The following is a 20,394-nucleotide window of genomic DNA, read 5'->3' on the forward strand; positions in this document are numbered from 1 at the left end:
ACTGTAAAAAATCCCCTCTGTCAGCTCGTACCAGAATGAGATTCTGCCGTTGCTGTGCTTCAGTTGCACAGAGACCTTCACCGTAAGACACTGGGGAAAAGACCCAAGAGGACAGAATATTCCCCCAAGACACTGCTGAAACCTGAAACAAATGAGGGCTGTGATATTTCTTGCCCGTTGTGACCAGGTTAACCTTTCACCTGCAGGACTCATTGCTTCCATTTGCCCAACCTGTGATAAGCTGGAAATGAAATCACTTTGGCAGCTATAAAAGGTCAGTTATAGAAACAACATGCTTGTTCTAGCTCAGTAGCTTACCTACAGCATCTACTATTCATTGCCGTATTAGTGCATCCACACAGAAAAAAAAAAATCAGATTCCTCATTGCAGCAGAATGCCGACGATACCTAGCCCAGGAGCCCACGTCTTACCACAGCACTTGTGAAACTAGATCCTCCAGCTGCAAGAACAGAATCTGGAGACGATTTTACAAAACTCCTGGGGATGCACTCAGGACATCTGAAATAAGAAGGGAAGGCAAGCTGAAGATGACCTTCCAAGTGCTGTTTGCAAGCATTCGGAAGTAAACGGAACCTTATATTGCTGTGAATGGTACAATCAAGCATTAACATATGGCAAACTCCATTACTGGCAATGATTCATCAACCTTTCACTCACAGAAAACTGACCTCGGCTCTATCTGTAAGACCTTGCAGAGCACTCATGTCAAGATTTACTGGGTTTTGTCGTGGTTCATGACGGCATGGCGGTACGTATGATGTGTTTAGGTGCATCAGTCTCTGCTGGTCTTACCGACACAGATGAATGTGCCAGGGAGAGGCAGTCCTCAAGAGAATTAAGATCCGTCCAGCCGTTCCTAGATCTAACTAGCTATTACTTGAAATACATGGTTGACTTTTCAGTATCGGGATTTTTCTCCCCCACATAGCAACAAGTGTAAATTATTTGGCACATCCCCAAAATAACAATTTCTCATCTTGACCAAACCTCATATATTGCTATGATAAACTTAAAGATTTTCTGTTATTCTTACACACTAGAATACTTGCACACATTTCAGAAAAGAGAAATCTTTGTAGAGTTACATGGATTTTATAACTAAATTGGGAAAGGTTATTAACTTCCCAAATGGAAAAGCCATCAGCATGTTAGGCTTGTGGTCCCAAACGTGCAGCCCTCTGAACAGTGACACAGATGTCTTTCCCACAGAAATATGCTTGTATATTAAAAAGGAAAAAACCCCATGATCTACAGTCCAGGGTCCTTACAGGACTTCGTGCTACAACTCCAGCATATGGCAATGAATCAAAAATTTTCAGCTATACTAGTTTAAAGGATATTCCTATTGCCCTCATTACCACCGACCTTTTACTAACACAGAGTGCTGACCTGAGCTAGGGTTGAGTAATCCCCTGCCACAGAAAACTGCTGTTGCAAAGCCAAAGAATATTTGAGATACCTGATGTAACAAAAAGATAACCAATGGCACATGTATTCTTTCCAGGCATGGTTTATTGAAAACACACCAAATTGTTATCCTACATACCTGGTTTCTAACAAGCATTCTACTTGTCTGCATTATGGAAAGATCCTATAATAATAATAATACATTCTGTCACGGTAACATTTGTTCTATGAAAAGCATAATCCACCTTTTTTTTTCCTCTCCATACTTGTAAAATCAAACCATTCTAAGTGTTTCAGTTTATAGTACAGTGTAAATACAATGCAAAATCCCACCAGTCTAAACTACAGAGAGAATGTTGAGCAGTATTACAGAAAACACATTGTTGATTTTTTTTTTATTCTCCTACCATGAAAATTTTAAGGCACATGATAGTTACAAACACATTAGCTACTAATTACCAGTAAGCTTCTTAGTCTAGTTATTTTGCTTTTCTGAACAGTAAGAACCAGATTGGCAGGCCTTGTAGTATCTGCGCTATCTTCCTCCTCACCTTGGACTTCAGAACATCCTACCCTGATGTAAAACTTAAGACAGGAAAAAAAAGTTCGTAATACCTTCCCCTTAAATGCACTAGATTAGTTACTGTACCAATAAATCAGTGAATTTCTCTGTCAAAGATAAGGAAACACCAGATTTTAGGGCCATCAAAACAAAGAAATTTTGCAAGAAACTACGCCTATATAAACACCTTCAAAAACTGTGAGAGCACGACTCCACCCCAACAGCACAAAAATGCTGGCTGAAGTTCTTGGCACACTGTACTTTTCACCGAGTAGGCAGTCGGACAGCAGAAGGGGCTATAACCACTCTAACGCACCCATTTGGCTTCTGAAGCTTTGCTTACTCAAAGGGTTTAACACGTGCGCCTCTCTCACAGGTAGCTGAGCCTATACGCTCAACTTTAAGGCAAGTAACAGAAGGTAACTCACCGCCTTCAATCTCATGGAACTGCTCTAGGAGTGAAAACTGCTTTGCCTAGCATAAGCCTTGCATGCTAGAAAGCATTACCGAAAACTACTCCTCAGAGCTGGCAAGAACTTACTAATCTGCTGTAACAAACATGCCACCCCCTGCGTTCTTGATGTGTCACTTAGAGCAAGTCAGTTCCTAGTCCCCAAGTCAGTCCCTTTTGTGAGGTCTTGGCAACAGAGACAAGATTTGCTTTCCTGATACAGATGCGTTGAGAATCGGCATGTCTGAGTGCACAGGAGTAGAACTAGGATAGGCAGGTGTTTTGCCCAGAAGACGCCGAAGATCAGGACCTATGGCTGCCCAAGCTGTTTCTCTGGGGAGCATTTCAAGCTGGCAACACATCTTGGGTTGTCAAGTTACACTTAGGGCTAAATTGCTACCTAACTCCAAGACAGAAACAAGATATCCTAAAGCCTTGCCTTTCCACTCTCCTCCTCGGATTCTGCAGACAGACCAACTAACCTGGGAAGCTGTAAGCACAAGTACAATTGCTCACACACTCAACAACCAAACGATGCCTCTCCAGGGGAGTCCTGACACAGTGTTGTTGTTTTTTTTTTTTTTTTTTTTTTAAAACCTCCACAGCTTAGTGAAGATGCGTGGGAGATGCGCAAGCCACCTCCCTGGGAAGAAAGTTCTGCAGTAATTACATGCCACCAGAAGTCTCCCTCTCCCCTGTGTTATCTCAGCCCTCACTGGGCCATCAAATTTCCTTCCTCGTCTTTAGCAGGAGCCTTGCAACACCGTCACTTCCTTCCACCACCATCCCTCCCACTAGAATTTCTGCAGGTAGAAATCTCTTCTACCCCCAGCCCTTTGCAGGCAGATTCCCTCCAGCTTTCACAGTGGAGCCAACAGGAAAAGAGGAGGTCACATACCTGAGCCCTAAAAAGCACTGCCTGCCTTTTAGCAGGAGACTCTAGACCCTACTGCAGCTTTAGTCACACACACTGCCGCTTTCCCTTCTTTACATACAGTCCCTGCTGCCAAAATACAATTACGGGTTCATCCACCCACATCCCAGAACAGCTCAAACAGCCAGTCACACTTGCACCAAAAGGGGAGAGGTAAGGGCAGGTGTGGGCACACATCCCACCAGCAAGCTTGTGGCCATAGATAAAAAGGACATTTAATCACCAGACCTGGTGCAGAGTATCTTGCTTTGGGTTTCAGCTGGTGGGCTGGTAATACAAGGCGATAGTCTCACATGCAAGTCACCCCCCAATCCATTTTCCTTCCTCAATATCCAAACAACAGCTCGGTGAGAAGAAAAAAAAACACAGTAATGTAAATGATGGGTTATTGCTACATACTTGGGAATTTGTCATTATTGTAAGGCATGGGAAGGGGAGGTGTTAGACACGTGATTCCCAGAGGAAGTCTTGGCCCATGGACTTGGTATTTGACTTGATATACCATCCTTTGCTTTTCTGCAGCAATAAACCACGTTGCCACCTCACAGCTACGCTGGCTGTCATGAACGCTTACCCCCAGGAAAACAAAAAACAGTTTGCTACAATGACCCTGGGCAGCCAACGCCATCTAACCCAACAGGGAGGTTTGCTTATCGCAGGATGCAGTGTAAATACAAAAAAGATTTTTTGGGGAAAGTGGGATAGGGTCTGAATTTGCTTCTCAAACACTCCTCGGTGTTTTTAGCCCACTAATGATGGAGACCAAAGTAGATTCCAATCCAGATTCTGAGTGTCCCTGTAGTGCCCCACTGAGAGCCTTGGGGTATCTGGGATAGGAGGTCATGGACATAATTGGCCCCATGTCACTTCCCCCCTCCTGCAGTTTTCTCTGTTAACCTCTTGCTGGCTTTGAAATATCTGTACAATAACTAAATCACAAAGTCTTAGCAGAGACTCCTTTCAACAGTCAGGTCTTTATTTTAAGTGAACTTCTGCTCAGACTCCTTTGGTAAAATATAAGATTTGAAGAAGATCAGGGACAGACTGACAGCACGACCCTTCTCTTACACTGTTCTAATCAGCTACGAAGCAGGTTCCATTGCTAATTACTGAACGTTTTTAAAAAAATCCTTTCATATACAAAAAGAATACACCAAGTACATAACCAAAAGTGATATAAAACTCTTCTGTGTAGCTTGGTTAAAAGGGTCTCCGCGTATTGGCAGAACAAGTATGAAAAGAGCACCATTGATAGAATATACAGTCAGACTATGTATCTGGTTTCATTGCCACACTTTATGTCTACACATAGAGAGACACTGCCCTGACACAAATGCAGATAATCACAGGTGCATCTCTCTGCTTCCCTCGATCCGCTGAGCATCTTTGGCCCAACAGGACTCATGCAGGTGGAAAAACAAATCTTCGCTATCTTAATTTGCTCCAAGCAACTTCACCTTCCCCAGGATCCAGAAGTGACCACTGCAACGTACGTGGAAGATGAGGGTCAAAAAGGGAGGGTGCGAAGGAGCACATGTATCATCCAAATCACTGACAGCTTCTGGCATCAGTCTTTTTCCCTGAATCAACAAATGCTTCCCTCTCCTGCAAACTACTTTACATGGTTTTGTTAACCTATCCTCTGCACAACAATATATATATATAGATATAGAGATTTTTTTATTTATATATATGTATTCATGTCAAATTTTTAATATACTCAAGAAGATACAAAGCTCTTGGTACTTTTTTTTTTAAAGTTTTTAAATTTTTTTTTACAAAAATTTTAGATGTTTACTATTACAGTAATATTTTGGGGGAGGTGAGGTTGTTGGATATTTCCCCTTTTTAATTACAAAGGAAACGGCAGGCACTGAAAACTGCAAATGATGTTTGCTAGATTCAAAAATGTGCTTTCCAGTCACACCGTTTTTAGGAGCTTGTTTAAAACTAAATGTGGCGATCAAAGAACAGTGGCAACCAAATAAAATCAGCAAAAGTCCTCTGATGCTACTAGTGAGACATTTGCTTCCTATTCTCATCTGCTGCCCTCCCTTGACCAATGCCTGGAGAAAATCAGTGATCTGAAGTCATTTAGTTCACGGCATTACCAGATACCATATATGCAGAGTATGTTCTCGTGAGGTAAAAATTCCCCCTTACACAAAGCAGGCCTTGGCATCTTAGAGGAGAGCCGTTGCACATGGGTGATTTTCACACCAAATGAAATATGTAATCTCAAAACAAAACCAAAGGAACACAGAAATCATGATGATGATGATTTAAAAAACGCCAAACCAGTTCCCTTGTGGCATTTTTCATCAGGATCTATAGCCCAAAGCAAACATGGATCCAATAGTGACAAATTTGCCATCAAATATAAGTGACAGACCCATCTAAAATTTATAGCGTGTTCAAAATAAGACATCCTACAAAAAAAGCTCCTATTTTCTTCCAATGCGTTAAACAGCTATGGCAAAAGGAATTGTTAATCATCATCAATGCAACGCTGGTACATTTAAAATGTAAAAGCTCCTTACTGCAATCTCTGAGAACAAGAAAATAAAAAGCCAGCCAACTCCATTTCTCAGCATAGATTTCTGAACCAGGAACACTGAAACCTTCAATAAACTGCTTTTCAATATGTGGAAATAAAAACAGAGCCATTACAGAATTCAAAAGGCAGAAGTATTATACACCAGATTATAATGATAATATAGCACTGTGATTGATATAGCTTACTCTAAAAGCAGATTATACAGCTTGCATCAATTTTGTTATCCACTCTCCAGTTCATTTGACCAGCGTTTAATAGTTTTTGTTCTGCATTTTCTCCCTTCATTGAAATCCAATAAACCCACTCAACATTCCTGCACTTTCTGTGGAAATAATAAGGAAAACCTAAACATTTTTCAAAAAGCCTTTAAAAATGTTAGATTCACAGTTCAAAAGAAATCCCCCAAAACAAAAAACAAAACAATGAGCCCCGAACCAGAAAAGTGCTATTATCTTCATGGCTACACCTACGATATTATTTCAAATATTCTGCAGTTTCTCTTTCACTTGTGAAGCTGTCGTCTTTGATGCCGCATGACCTTCACTTCTCATACTTGGCACCATCCACACATAAGAGTCACCTAAGAACGCAGCCAGCTAGATGGAAGCTTGGATTCTCTTCTCTTGCTTTCTTTCTTCTTGCAGGAGTGGGAGGGAGGGGGAGGTGGTGGCTATTTCTGGTGGGAATGTAACTGAGTTAAAAAGCAAATTGTCTCGCTGTAAGGCATGGTGCTCCGGGGTTGGCAATGGCCGTCAGTTGTGTTTTCTCCTTACATCCCCCTACAATCTGCAGCCTGGTCAGTGATGCAGCGTCCTCCAAATCTGAATGGCAGTGGTGACTGATGAGATCCTCTGTGTCGATTCAATGTTTGTTTCTCCCCCTCAATTAAAAAAAAAATGTGGTTGGACTCTAGCCCTGCAAAATAAAGTCAAAACTGATTAATACCAGCAAGTAACATGACCTTGGTGATCTCCATCACTCAGTGGTAGGACAGTGACTGGAAATGCCAATCTAACTCCAATATATGGGTTCCTTGACGGGTATGACTGGGAGAAAATGAGCACAGACTTCATTTTTCAAAGTCTGTACCCCACCTGTAAGCCTTCACTGCTCAGAGGAGGAGTGCAGGAGTGAAGCGTACAGGCATTGCACACACACATTTATCTCTGCCCTTTGGCTACGCCAACAAGGCTGACCACGCAGTGCTGACCAGCTGTGGGAAGCCAACGGTGCCAGGGCCTGCTCCGTGGCTACATAAGAGTACCTGGCAACGCTGAAAGACTGCTCTGGGCAGGTGCTTCCAACCCAGGAACAGAAACAATCTGTAAACACTTAGCACTTAGACTAGACTCTTAAAAGAAGGAGGGGGGAAAAAAAAAAGCCAACACCACCACCCAAAAACATCCAGGAATTTTCTCTCCCACTAATGCATGCGATTTCCATGTAGAATTATGGGGGTGGATGATGCTCCATGTTTTGGAATTTGGGCCTTTAAAAGCCTATTGTCGACTCTGATGGGAAAGTTGCCCAGTGCCTTCCCAACAGTAACTCTTATTTTCCTTTAGTCATAGCCAGGGGCACAAAACCTGCTGTTCCAAATGTAGCAGCACATCTGATGGAGTGCCAGAAGGTATAACCGGGGTAGAGGGCTGTCTAGCAAGACAGCAGGAGACAGATTAGCAGTGGCAGGAGTGAAGAAAGGCCAGTGACAGTACTGAGGAACTTGGCACGTGGCAAAGGCGGAGAACTAGAAAGCGACAAAAAGACACCTTTCTTTAGCGACAGGAAAAAAAAAAGGTATTGAGAAGTGTGAGCTGTGGGTCAATGTTTATTGTGTAACCAAAATCATCTCTTCTTGCAAAGTAACTTGTGTACAGCCAGCAGCTTTCCTGCAGATGGGCAGGGCTGTGTAATTCATGGGAACCGCGGGGGACATCCATAAATAGTCAAGGATATGCTTTTCCTTAAGTCTCAGGCTAATCCTTATAATGAGCATAGAGGGAAAAAAACGGTCGGAAGCAGGAACACACTATTCAAATTCATTCCCATGGCCTAACAGCTGAAATCTTTCACATTTCAGCTGACAACCAATCATTCCCGATATTAATTTTCTGCCTGGTTATTTGACAGGTTATTTTTTAATCAAACAGTGGTGATACACTGAATAATATAAACACCACTTTTTTTTCAAATGCATTTTCATTTGTCTGAAAGGACCCAGTTAGCAGTTAGCCTTGAAGAGATTCCACAGCGATACAGATCGTGCACGAGACAAGTTAATCACTAGCACCAATTACCATTAAAAGGACCTACCATGCATGCAAATTAGACCCAGGAGTCAACAGGCTGGGGTTTAATGTCACGGGCATCCACCAGATTCACCGAAGCCCTGTTACTCCTGTTAATGTTTTTCCTATTTGTGTCATTCTGCAGCACAGGGTGAGGAGTTAAAGGCAAAACAGAGCGGATTAATCAAACAAAACCACCAAACAAGTCAGCTTAAAGGAGCACAAAGGAGCACTACAAATTAGTGGTAGAAAAAGAAACAAGATCAGCAAAGGCACAATACTGACAAAAGCATCTGCAACAGCCAAAAGGCTGCACTTCCCTGCCATCGTTATTCACAATTCTCAGCCACTCTTGAGCCTCAGAGCCATAGTTATCAAACAGTTCACAAGCCACAAGACCCCACAGATATATTTCTGTTTCACAGCACAGGGAGAAGGATGAGTAGCAGCTACTCAGCTCTGCCCAACTGAGGGCATGGCAGCGCATACCTTTGATGTGTACAACAGGCTGAATTCAGGTTACTCTCTGTCCTTAAAACCAAGAGGCAGCGCAGACTATAGGAGACACATTGTTGAGGTGAAATGTTTTTTTCTCATGAAAGCAAAGCAGCTACTCACTGAACTCTGGGTTGTGCTTCACTTCAGACATACACTGGAGTTTGGGCTGCTTGATGTGATTTTGAGGGTGGTATCGGACCACTTTAATGAATTTTGAGTGGCAAAAATAACAAGTGTTTGTTAATTTTCCCGCCTTAGCCTATTTTCCTTAGAAAGACATTTTCTGTCAAGCTCCTATTGATCAACATTCTTATGTCACTCAGTGCATCCATTCCCACTGCATCCTTGCAAAACATTAGAACTGTGATGAGGGAACCAGAAGGTTTATTTCATTGGCACTGGTTCAGGCAGGGCCATCTCCTGCCACATTGGAGCAGGGAGGCACACTGCATGACTTGAGTAATCAGCTCAGTTTTATCAGTTCCAAAAACAAATGAAGGAGCGCAACCACCTCTACCAAAAAGTCCAGCTGGGCAGCCTTCAACAGGGTGCAGCTATACCCAGAACTGGCAAATTGAAGAGCGTGATCTGTGCTTAAAAAATGTCCAGCTGGATCGAGGCCATTCGCCAGGGTACACCTTCACGGAAAGGCAGGACACAGCAGGAAAAGCATGACCAGGCAAGTTAATATAGGGAGGCTGAAGCAGCCGGACATCTTCCTAATTCATGATCTACGGAAATATTTTTCTCCAAATCACATTTTTATTTGGCTTGTTCAATAATAGTGAGTTTTCCTTTCAATTGACTGAAGTTTAATTGTTTCCACTGAACATCAATCATCTGGATTTTCTGGTATTATCAGCAACGTGCTGAAGGTTATTAAGGACAGCCTTCTGCACACTAACAATGGTGTTTCCTACCACTGACTCCTGTCTCCCTGAATCCTCCTCTTCTTCCCCTTCCTCCTCAAAATTACTTCCCCAGGGGAAAACACAAGCTTGTTTTGAGGCCAGGGAGAACTGGTTTAATGCCACAACATTAAGCGACTTTTAAAAAGGTCTGCTGAAAAGGTGTAGCAATGCAACGGAAATTACACTGAGCCTACTAAGCCACATTTGCACACAACCCACAATACAAAGAGCTTTGTGAAGTAAGATTTTTTTTTTTTTAAAGTTGTCTAAATTTGTTTTTAGAAGGCACACACACATAACCATGCATGTGTCTCCCACCCTCTCCATCTCCTTGGCCCGTGCCCATAGTCTACCGTCAGGACTGTGAGTGAGTGTTGGGGAAACGAATACTGTTCACCACACTGCTGTACACAGACACAGAAGCTCACACCTACTTCTCATGCTGAAAACAATAAAGCAGTGTGACAGTCTGAAGTGACTATTCTCAGAACAAAGTCTGAGCACAGTTATATATTTTAGGGCTAGAGAATGCTGCCTGGACAGGGGTGACGGAACAAATGCTTTCTATTTTTACAACCTCATCCATTTTCAAGAATACAGTGATTGCCTGCATTTGCGCCTGCACTGGAAAGCAGCATTTTGTTTTTATTTCTGGTTAGCCAAGTGCTAAGTTACAAAATGGTGTCTTTATCTTTAAAAAAAAAAAAAAAAAAATCCCTTTACAGCCCCCTGGTGAGTAACTACCCTATATTTCTTGCTGAGGACACCAGGCTTCCTTTCTTTTAAAGGCATTGACTAGCATTCAGCAGTAAAAAGGAAGCTCACTTTTAAAGGTTCTTTCTCCGAGGCATCCCCTGTGTTATCACTGGTCTTGTATTTGCGCTCCTTGTCCCGGTGATCGATGGTGGAGTACCCATCTGAGGAGAAATAACATGACAGTCAGGCATGAAGCACAAATAAGAGCAAAAACAGAGCTGATGCTAGCAGAATTCTTCAGCAAAGAAACAGGAAAATAAACCCTCACAACCCAAAGATGTTGGCAGCCTCCTTTTCACATGCGCTCCAGCTCTGAAATTTCATTTTTACCAGCTTAAAACAAAACAGAAAAGCCCTCTTTTTGTATCACTGCCAGATGCTGGCGCTCATTAGCAGGCAGCATTGTTTTAATCCCAGCCTGCTGCAGTTTTTAGTGTGCCCAAGGAAAGCAGAAAGTTGTCATCTTGTGCCCTGTGGCTAATGAGCTCCAAATTCAGCCCAAATCTTATGTTCCTTGCTTAGCAGCCTGATTAATTGGCTGTGTTCATTCCCTGAATGCTCTGCAGCATGTTCCCACTCTTCCTGAGCCTGACTACTAGCAGGACATGACAATAATTTGGAAGAGTCCCTTTCAGAGCACTGAAAAAAAGGGCCTGTCGAGTTGGAAGAAATCCTGATGCAAACCCTGCTGTGCTTGGACTGTCTTTCACTACAAAGTAGCACCTGTTGGTGCTTTTTCTCTTGACAACTAAGAAACAATATGAAAGCGTGATGAACGCAAGGAAGAAAAGTGTGAGAGGGTTTTATAAAGAAATGGCTCTAATTATTTCAGAACCTTTGCTTTGAATCATTGTCAGCCAATGCACATCTTAATTTATTTTCCTGATACATCAGATTTCCCTCATTATCAGTGACAAATAGATCCTCTCCTGCTCTGCTTTGACAGCATTGTAATCTGGAGTAAATGACACTCAAATTTATAGCTCCCTGTAGGCTTTTGTTTTCCCCTATGTAATTGAGGGATCGTTAATGTTTTCATGTCCTGACAAACTGCGTTCTTGGAATACCACAAAAAGGTTTTACATAAACTACCAAAATGCTCCTCTCTTGGTTTATTACTTGCCTGCAACAGGTCACTAAGAAAAAGTCAGTCATGTTTTTTGTGGGGGTCCCATGGCATAGAGAGGCACTGTTTGCCCACATGACAAAGGCACACGCAGCTAGAGTGACCTGTACCAAACACAGTCACAGAGCAGGGCCCTAAACGATGTTTATGCTGGCCGCAGCCAGGTTAAGTTTTAAAAGAGCTGTAGTTGTCCTATGCATCTTATGAATCAAAGCGCATGCAGACCTGCAACAAGCACCTGAAGTAGCGTATATTTATGGCATCATGGATAGTAACAGTATTTAACCGCGCCGTGTAAAAATAACTACAGAATTTTGGAGTTATACATGTAGTACACAGATCTTAAAAGCATGAAAATAACTGCCACACAGAGGTTTACTTACAATTATTTGTTGACAATGAAGATGCCTAACATTCTTGGCTATTCCTTCTGAACAAAAAAGAAGAAACCTAAAGCCTACCAGCTGCATTCAGCTACCCAGCCAGCATTTGTGGAAGAGCGCATGACCAGCAATTCTCTTTCAAATGACCGGCGTGAATACTGCTAGTAAGTCATATCCTAATCTAAAGATTCATCATTTATTTAGGAGTAAATAGTTCACATAGGTATGTATTTAAATGATGGAAACATGCTGACTCCCCCCCCCCCCCAAAATCAAACTCGCAACAACTGAGCAGTAGCTTTCTACAATCTAATATTAATTATACTCACAATGATGTAACGGATCACTTTGCATTTTTGTAGTGCCATCGTCATGGGTGATCCACAAACATTTTTTAAATGAACTGCCCAGATACAAAGGAAACCTTTAACCTACCCCCAGAGAGCAACAGCTACTAAGTGAAGTATGGCAGCTGTGATACTTCCCAGGGAGCAAGGTCAGAAGTAAGGACTGTAATCACAAAAAATTAAAAGCACAACAGATCTTTAATACTACTAAAAAATTAAAAAAACACGCTTAGCCAGGACAGCAGCAACAGGAAGATCAAGATTTTGCACAGTGGCAGTAATCTGACAACAAAGAACGGTCAAGAACTTTGTTGTTCATATCTAAGTTGCAACATATTTTGCAATTCATACTGTCAGCCCACTGTTGTGTGGTCTGCACGCTAACGGTGCCACACACATCAGCACTAACGGATTATGTGTTTCTGAAAACCACACACTGTGCTATGACTCTGGCAAGATAAGCAGCAGCAGAGATAGGAAGTTCATGATTTGACCTAATAAAATGAGAAATATCTTGAAGGAGGCTGCATCAGAGAAGTAATACCTCAGTGCTCCAAGGACCACAGCTCTCCAAAGAAATTAGAAAGTACTGCTTCTCCCATGTTTCAGATTCATTCTAAAAAGCGATCAGAATTAACTCTGTTTCTGTGGCATAAAGGAGACCTATACAGATCTTACTGCTCCAACATATAAGTGCATGATGCCGAATTAACACAATCCAACATACAGACAAAAGTTATATTGGTCAACAGAGGCACATCCCATTCTTGGCTTGTTTATTCCTCTCTCTCAACTTTCTGCTTGTCGTCTTCTGTATTGCTTCACTGACTATCTCCCATTCACTCCGCAGCAAGATTTTAATATCATCACAAATTACAGGACCAAATGCCTGCTGAGTGTCAGTCCACCTGTGCCCTCACACAGCTCTCAACTTATAAAGATCAAACCTCCGGACCCATCAAAAAGGAGGAGGAGAAAGGAAAAGTTATGCCTGAAGATGGGCACATAGGACAGGGGCATCTGAACTCTGTGTCTCTGGTCTGAACAATTCTCAGCTCCCAGATACTCTTTTCTGACTGACTGTAGGTTAATTGAAGCACAGATACAGTTTTAGAGAACTCACAAATTTGGCATACAGCCTTGAGATCACAGTTCCGCTGCTTCTACAGACAGCTCAGGGTCACAGCCACCCTCAGGCAAGCACTGTGACAATAAGCATTGATGATCTTCAAATTACTCGGAGCAGAGCCACTTGTCTGGAGCTGATGAAGTCTGACTGACCTGAGCTACCTCTGCGCTGGGCTGACTGCATCCCACACGAACTCATAATACATGTTTTCTTCCATCTCCCAGGACATCCACGCTCTACCCAGGCCCTCCATTGCTCCAGACAACAGGAATCTGACTGGTCCAGCACTGCCAGCTGATGGGGAACATATCTTTCTGCCTCTCTAGCCACACCGATAGCAAATTAATTTCCTTTATAGAGAAGGATGACCCCTACAGCATTACTGAGATACCAGTAGCAATTTTCTTTTTGCAATCTCGAAAAAGAGTCAACATGGGTTAACAGTAAAGGCCCAGGCACCAAGACAGCTGAACCCTGATAAAAAGAGGCAATGGATGAGTGGCAGACAGGCGGTGATATTCTGGAACAAGCAGTCTTGTACGCTGCAGGGAAGCAGAATGAACACTCTGGGCTGGAAGGACCTGGCTGAATGGAGGGGTACCTCTAACATGTGTGGCATGGAAATCCACTGAATTCTGCTGACACACTGTAACGTGTTTGAGGCAATTACAGTTCAGTACCAAAGCGGTACACCAGAAAGATAATTATGCAATCTGAAAGCATCTGAACTAAATGAAATGAACAACAAAAAGCTGGAGGCAGATGAGAATTGTCTAAAACACAGTGAATATAAAGTAGAAAGATCTTCGGGCGAGTGAAGTCAGAAAGAGAGGAAGACAAGGGAAAAACACACAACTGAAACCAGGGCACAGGACTTTCTGCAATAAAAAGAAATAAAAAGATAAGCTGGGACGCTGAACAACTTTCCCTGGTACTCTGTCATGCATTTTCGTTGCAAACGTAAATAAGGTCAGTCTCTCCTGGAGGCTCAATGTAGACTGGTGTGGAGTATGTGGGGATACAACCAAACTGTGCTTACTGGAGGTACAAACTCAGAGGAATGCATGTGGATGTTCTGCTCCTCATATCTCCCAGTTCACTCCAGAGTGGAAAAAGAACAAAAACTCCAGAATACAACAGTCCACAACGCAGTTAAAATCAGAAAATATAGCCTAGAGCAGCTCCTCATGTATGTATGCCCGTAAGACAAAAAAACCATACGGCATTTGGAAAAGCCTGAAGGAAAGAGATGAAGTACAAAGTTGTTATTCCAGTTCCTTGGAATTAAGGGTAGTAAACTGGATAAATTAATTTAGTCCCTTCGCAGCTGACCTCTGAAACAGCACAAAGTTATAGTCATACTGGAGTTAAAAAGCACTCAAGAGCTGGGGTCAGGAAAACTTGACAGATTTCATCTTCTAATAGTGATGAAAAGATTGGAGAACAGAACGGCCCAGAGAATCTGCCTGATGTTGTACATATGCTGTTAATTTGCATTTCATTTTGTACTCAGAGCTGTACCAGTAACTCCTGAAAGCATAAGGCAACAATTAATATTGAGACTATAAACAATCAACACTGCCCATACTGCAGCACCTGCTAGCACACAGCTATCCTGCCAGGCAATCTCCTCTGAATTTATTTTCTTCCATTGTGAGAACAAATGTTTCAGTGCTCCCTTAGGCAAAACACATACGGACAGTTGATTCATGGCAGGTGGCATCTCATTTTTCTAAGAATACAAAAGGTAATATATACCTGTTATTTTAACTTCTGAACATGCTTGGCTTTCAGCTTGGTTCTAACTTGCTATTTTTTTCAGCTACAATCACAAATAGCAGTATATCAAACCGTTTGATTTGGAGGCATTAATACAGGTATTTAAATAAGAATAACATCAACTGGAAGAAGTGAAGCAAATTCCCAAGAGACCATACAGCACCTTTATCTACCTCAGTAAAGAAAAAACCCTGTACAATTCTTAAACTACAGAGCTTATCAATCTCAAAGCACTTCACTGACAGTAGGTGGCTGTTCTCAGTCTACAGGAAAAGTCAGGCCCAGCTAGATGCAGGTAAATGGGAGGTGGAGCCAGGAATATCATACATACTGACTTATTTTTGGTGTTACCTACAGAAAAAAAAGGCAGAATGGATTTAAACACAAGCGTTACATTGAAGTAAATTTTCAACTCTCTTTTTCCTTCTGAATCCCCAGACTTCCAGATCTGTAACAGAGAATGCAGCTGCCTCAAGGGCCAGAGACTAGAATGAAAGCTAGGTCAGTGTATCTCCATTATGTGCTTAAAGTAGTGGAGAAATTGCTGTGTACACTCTACATGTATTTAAAAGAAAAAAAAAAAAGACAGGGAAAAAAAAAAAAGACGACGACCAATCTTTTGTAAGGTAATGTTTTGTTTTTAAATGTCAGCTTTATCCATCTGAAAGAATGTCACCTAGAGAAATAGTTGAACTTTCCCATGAGTGACAGTGTGCTCTATTGAAACAGACAGAGGGTTTAATCTATGACTGAATTTACCTGGGCCAAGTTCATCCATAGGTATCATATCACGGCTCCCAGCCTTCTCATTATCTATAAAACAGAAACATTGAAATGACTTGAGTTACATTTGCTTTTCTCAAAACTTGGTATTTTTAAATTAGTCACAGGACCAGAGAGGTCCATAAAGTACTGAACGCAGAGACCGTTGTAAAAAAAGAAAACAAAAACCAAAAAACCCCACCAAAACAAAAAAAACCCACAACCCAAACTATTCAACTGTTATCCATTCAGAATGGGAAGTTTGATTTAAGCTCTCCAGAGAGCATATGTAATCCTTATATTTTCTGCTTTGGCACTGTAATATAGAACTCCCTCTCTCCAAGCGGTAACAGAAACCGCAATTCTGCTGTGGACTACCTACTGCCATTAATGAGCTTCTCTCTGGTCTCTCCAGAACAGAAGAGAAAGAAAGAAAGTACGGGTGCAGCTTCACGTGGCACACAATCCAACCTAGCAGCCTACCGAGCCAACAGAAAGCTGACCCACAAAGAAAACAAGAAGTTTATTGTCAGATCAAACTGACCCAAGTCATCCTCTATCTGCATAATCTGCCAGATTTGATCAAAGACAGGGAAGGTGGAAACAGGCAGGGCAGTGTGGGGCTGTCTTTTCTGCAGTAACCTGCAGTTAAACCAGGTAAAGTGCAACATGGCAAGCTCTGCTGTAGGAGACTAAAGATTTCTGAAAAGAAATTGACATCTGAGCATTAGAAACTAGAACCAGATTCAGAGACAAAGCAATCATAATGAAATTAAAGCTGGAGCTACACCAGTGTTGGTATGGCTGCATCAGGCCTCATGAAAAAAGCACAGACAGGTTTAGCTAGCGTTTGGATAAACCATCTCCAATGGAAAAAACTGCACAGTAGAGGAAGAAGCACTGCCAAAACAGGCACATTTATTTAGAAAGGAAAAGACTCCAGTACTGAGTAGGGGTAAGGCCAAGCCCACTGCCTGGCTGAAGGCTAGGTTTATTAATATATAACATTGTCAAACAAGGCTGTTCTCCTCTTTCAAAGTGCCAATTTACGTCTATCCCAAATTCTCCCAGGAAGACGTAACTAATTATGTTGCATACAAGTTAAGAAAACAACATCAGTAGTGTACATTTCGCAAGGGAAGGAATACTATCCATATCCAGCTAACAGGACTGATCATTTTGGGACTGTGGGTAAAAATCACCACACAAGTACTACATTTTTACCCCCTCATGCTGTAACACAGATGTGGCAAATCCAGAAAACAAGCAAGCAAAGCACAGTAGAAAAAGTGATAAAGAGCAGAACTGACCTTGACTTTTATCCACCAGAGGCAAAGTGCTGTCGTCATAGCCAGACCTGCCAGCAGTACCTTTGGAACTCTTTGGAGTTGCAGAAACAGACTAGGAGACAAAAATCACATAAATACAAAATTGCTACTCAGGGAAATTGAACAAGAAAAATAAACACACCAACAGTATGGAGAGAGATTATGGAATGCTGCTAAGCCCCCCTTTTGTCGATAATATGGCACTGGATTATTTTTTATTTTCATATAGATTTGTCGGTGGAATTTTTTTCCTGTTATCTAAACGGCAGCATTGTTGGTCTGTAAAAGGAGCAAAACCTTTTCACAAGGAAAGATGAGGAGGCTGCATGTCAAGAACAGGTGGCTGCCCTGCGCTGCTAGATGGAATGTTTCAAATGAGAGACAACTAAGAAAAGACATGCTAATTCTTCCTCCAGTAAAGCATAAGCAGTTGGCCTATACAAGGTGGCATACTTCCAAAACCTAAAAAGATACATTTCACAGACCACTGGAAAACATACCCAGCAAGTATATGCATGATGCTGTGACTGAATAGATTACCATACATTGTTCTATCACCTAGAAGAACAGAACCAAAGCCCACAATCTATCAGACTGTAATACTAGACTAAGTTAGGACATCTTCCACTCAGGCATTTCCATAACTAAATCTAAGACCCAGCATCTTTACCTGGAAGTGTGATTTGTTCCACCCATCCTTCTGCAGGGCATTTCGTAGTTCTTTATAGCTCCACATCATCTGAAGAACGTGAGATGCTGCTTTTGTTTCTCTCGGAGACTGACTGATTTGCAAAATAAAATTAGAGCTTAAGTATTAAGCAATATAAGACTATTCATATGTTGACCTCTCTGCACAAAAACAATATCCAGGAGATAACCTAGTACTCCATACAGCTATTCTTTGAACCTATAAGCTATAGGATATATGTGAAATCATTCAGTGACTTCTTCATATCTATAGATATTTGTTGACAAAAAAAGAAATCCAAACAAAAGTTGTAATTTGTGCAGATTTCTGGGTTTTCAAGTGTATTGTTGGGCAAGCACTGAGGCCAGGCTGACCCTTTTGTCTTGTACCTGTCATTAACAAAAAACAGTGGATTCCATCCTGCCTGGATTTATTTAGGAAAAAACCCAACGAAACAAATTATAAGCCACTTCTCAAACCTTCACCCCAACTTACATATATTTCTCACAATTCAATGAAGTTGCTTCATGGTTTAGAATACCGTACGAAACAATTTGGGTCAGAAAAAATAAGCTATTTTTAAACAGAAAATGAAATTTTATCCATTCCTTACTAAGTCAGTACACCAGCACCCTCTATAAAATAATACAGGGCTAGATTCTTGGTTGGCTCTCATATTTCATAACAATGCAACCCAACAAAGTGTTCAGCTACTCTCCCAAAAGTTTGCTGAAAACACACCTATAACGTCTAACTGGCTGAACTATATGAAACAAACTTTTCTCTAAAGCAGTCAGAATACAGTTTTCAACAGAACTGCAGAGTGAAAATTTGTCACTTCAAATTACCACCACCAGCCCTTCGGCCAGAACGATTACTGCACGTGATTAACCATTTTACTTAAAAGAAACAGATTTTACCGCTGGCATTCCAGGAATGGAACGCTGCCACAGGAAAAAGGCCTCCCACACTAAAAATAAAGATCATGGTTTCACTGCAAATGATGTCTGCTAAATGCATACATGGTGCTAAGATGTATCTGACAAGGAGAGAGCATGTCTTAACATGACTGAAGTGGCTACTCTTTTTTTTTAATCAAGTAAATTAAAGGTGCTGACTGTTTTTACTGCGTATATATTAATTGCTCTGAAATTAAAGGCTCGGAAAGGTTAGGATGCCTGAATACTTTCACAAAGCAAAAGCTGCTGTTCATAGTGACATTTTCATGTTTGCAGTGAGCTCTCATGCATTTTGCTTTCAACTGTCACTTACCTTGACTTGCTGATAGCTACCAGCTTCTGAATGCCCTGTGTCTGGATCAGAGACCTGGCATTTTCTGAGCTGTCAGTAATGATTTCATGGATGGTATTCAACACTGCAACCACTGTATCCTCCTCCAGGTTCTTTGCAGATCTCTGCTGCCTGCTGGGCAAATTTCTTACCAGCTCACCCATGGCATAACTACCTAGATAAGGGGAAGAGATACCATTAGTCAGCCCTAATAATAATTTCAGCTTCCCATCCTGAATGATAAAACTCAAGGGTGTTTGCCAGGTCAAAAAACTTCATAATGCACATGTTTTGAACCTCAAGACTGTAACCTAACAGTGTATTTATCATTCATTATTTCAAGGTGATTGAGAGTTGATACCTAAGACAAACTCCTTCATCATGAACGCTAAAAAGTATTGAGGAAAGAAAAAAAAGCAATCTTTATTGAGAATTTTGCAGCCAGCATCTATCATACTTTGCAATGCCTGAGGCAAAAAGCATCCAGTAGCTGCTGCTAATGCCACATATCCATGCTAATACACGCACATGGCTTACTCAACTTAGCCTTGTAATAGGCCTTCTGGGGCAAGGTGTGCAGCCATGCATTTATTAACCTTCCCCCAGCAAAGGTAAGAGTATTTCCTCCTGGGTGCAGTTAGCCTTCTCAGTATATAGTACTGGAGGAAAAAAAAAAAAAAAAGAAAAGAGGAGTCCAGAGTTTATCACTCCCAGGTGTTCGTCTGTACCATTTGCCTAGCTACACCTCTGAACTATTAAAAAAAGAACCTGATGTATTAAGGCAGAATCCCACCTTGCTATTTGTTAGTATCAACTCGGATGACGGCCCTAGACATGTGACCAGTATTTCCTGGCCTGACAAGGTTATAGTTTAAACAAATACATCAGTTAAATACAGAGGCATCCAGAGGAAAACAACTCACAGCTGTGTCTTTCAGATTCCTGCTTATGGGCAGATGAATGCTTATTTACCCCCTTGGATAGGAGCTAGTGAGCACTGCTAACCTGAAGAAGAGTAAGTTGTTTGGTGCCCAGCTTCTACAAGCAACTACCACGCAAAAGGATGAGAAGGGAAGGAGGAAGCGAGAAAAAAGGAACAACTTTAGAGCCCACTGTGCTTCCCCAGGTTAGTTCAGCATGCCAAGGGCAAGACTCCCACTCTAATCTAAACAGCAG

At 41.7% G+C, this 20,394-nt stretch overlaps 1 protein-coding gene across 13 annotated transcripts in view; it reads right to left on the minus strand.

The window, feature by feature from the left end:
- Nucleotides 1–1,514: 1,514 nt before the first annotated feature.
- Nucleotides 1,515–20,394, minus strand: part of ARVCF (ARVCF delta catenin family member) — a 299,641-nt gene continuing 280,761 nt past the window's right edge. For 12 of the 13 annotated variants that reach the window (XM_076353123.1, XM_076353120.1, XM_076353122.1 and 9 more), the window contains 7 exons: nt 19,201–19,393; nt 17,911–18,022; nt 17,223–17,313; nt 15,910–15,963; nt 10,456–10,547; nt 8,247–8,360; nt 1,515–6,848 (listed from right to left, as the gene is read on the minus strand). In XM_076353123.1, the coding sequence (XP_076209238.1) occupies nt 8,259–8,360; nt 10,456–10,547; nt 15,910–15,963; nt 17,223–17,313; nt 17,911–18,022; nt 19,201–19,393 (644 nt within the window). In that variant the 3' untranslated portion in view covers nt 1,515–6,848; nt 8,247–8,258. The remainder of the gene's footprint in view (nt 6,849–8,246; nt 8,361–10,455; nt 10,548–15,909; nt 15,964–17,222; nt 17,314–17,910; nt 18,023–19,200; nt 19,394–20,394) is intronic. The other variant, XM_076353124.1, reaches the window with a different exon arrangement.

Source organism: Aptenodytes patagonicus, chromosome 15 (assembly GCF_965638725.1).
Source record: "Aptenodytes patagonicus chromosome 15, bAptPat1.pri.cur, whole genome shotgun sequence".
Lineage (NCBI taxonomy): Eukaryota > Metazoa > Chordata > Aves > Sphenisciformes > Spheniscidae > Aptenodytes > Aptenodytes patagonicus.